This window comes from Myotis brandtii, unplaced genomic scaffold (genome assembly GCF_000412655.1).
Source record: "Myotis brandtii unplaced genomic scaffold, ASM41265v1 scaffold816, whole genome shotgun sequence".
Lineage (NCBI taxonomy): Eukaryota > Metazoa > Chordata > Mammalia > Chiroptera > Vespertilionidae > Myotis > Myotis brandtii.
In genome coordinates, this window is record NW_005371304.1 from 153,711 (window position 1) to 155,314 (window position 1,604).

Consider the following 1,604-nt stretch of genomic DNA (forward strand, 5'->3'; position numbering starts at 1 on the left):
GATCGCGGACGCCGGGCGAGCCCTCCCACCTGTACGCAGCCGCCTGGTTGCCCGCCAGCTTCTCACCTGTCGGCCTCCATGTGTGGTCCCAGCCCTGATGATCCCAGCCCCGCCCCTGGTTCTGTCAGGGTGGGCACGGCTCTTGAAGGCTCACAGGCAGGTGGGCACAGCGCGTGGGGTTGTGGCCGGCATCCCGGCGGGCAGAGAAGGAGAAGGACTGTCCCACACAGTGTCTGGGCGCTTGCCTAAGGGTGGCAGCGGCGCCACCGCTTCCTGTCGGACAGGTCTCCGAGTCGGTGACATCACAGCCTGAACGCGTCATCTAAAGATAAGGCCCTTCCCCGGGAACCCACCCATAGCCGGCATGGGCACGCTGGGCTTTACATTCACAATGAAAGAATGTGGAACGTTCATTCCAAAGGCTTCAAAATAAAAGTCACGAGAAGATAAAACTTAAGAGAGCCCAGCGGCGCGTTGCCATGGCTTTAGAAGTAGGCCAGCGCTCTACTACCTGCCGCACAGTCACGGTAATAATGGCCCTGGTGCGGCTATGTAAGCGGACACGGCGGGCCTTTATTCTAATTGACTGTGGACATGGAAACCTGCAAAATTCAAAGGTCCAATGGCCTGCCTAAAACTCTGACCAATCATTAGAGCAATCCAGGCCTTTTTTGATCCTTCATGCTCCACTAGCTAAGTTTAAGATTCAAGTTACCAAGGTAGAAAAAAAAAATTAGAACTTTTGACAGTTCTCTTTCTACTTTTGCAAGTGGGCTATGCATCATGACTTCATAAAAGGGTGGAAGTTAGCTGCAAAAACCATTATCCCCAAAGGCGTGACGTCATCTTCCTAAATCCACAATTGCCTTTAAACATGAAGGCATGCTGCTGACAGTGCTGTGGGGTTTGTTTTGTTTTTATAAAAAGATAGTTGTTCAGGCTGGGCCAGCGTGGCTCAGGGGTTGAGCCTCGACCTATGTACCAGGGGGTCACGGTTTGATTCCCGGTCAGGGCACAGGCTGGGTTGCGGGCTCGATCCCCAGTGGGGGGCGTGCAGGAGGCAGCCGGTCCATGATTCTCTCTCATCATTGATTGTTCTATCTTCTTTTCTGAAATAAAAAAAATATTTTTTAAAAATATAGCTCTTTAGGAAATTTACTGTTTTCTTAGGTTTTGAAGTCGAATTTCACCTCATTGGCCTCAAATTGTTTTACAAGATAGAGACCATTAGGAGGCAAAACAATCGTAATTTAAGTTTACTCTAGTAGAGATGGCCTATGCAATAGGCCCTCCCAGGAGTCACCCTATTAACCTACACTCATGTGCACCAGGAAGGGCCTTGTTATGAGCAGCATAAGACGTCAGCCACCCAGTAAATTCCAAGGGTTTTAGGAGCGCTGTGCCAGGACCCAAACCAGGAGCAAAAACCGTGTGGGGGCGGGAGAGGGGCCTGAGGTACTGCTCTGCGCGTGCGCCCGACGGTGACTTCCGGGTACGCCCTTCGTCCGTGTGCGCCCGCGCTCCCCGTCTGTGCGTCATACGTGCGCGCCGGCGTCCCCTGGGTTGGGAATTTCGCGCTGGGAGTCGGCACCTGGCGGAGCGGA

At 52.9% G+C, this 1,604-nt stretch overlaps 1 protein-coding gene across 1 annotated transcript in view; it reads right to left on the reverse strand.

Moving 5' to 3' along the window:
* Positions 1 to 358, reverse strand: part of GLRX2 (glutaredoxin 2) — a 4,099-nt gene extending 3,741 nt beyond the window's left edge. Inside the window, exon 1 of the mRNA XM_005884092.2 lies at positions 67 to 358. Coding sequence (XP_005884154.1) covers positions 67 to 80 — 14 coding nt within the window. The 5' untranslated portion in view covers positions 81 to 358. The remainder of the gene's footprint in view (positions 1 to 66) is intronic.
* Between the last annotated feature and the right edge of the window lie 1,246 nt (positions 359 to 1,604).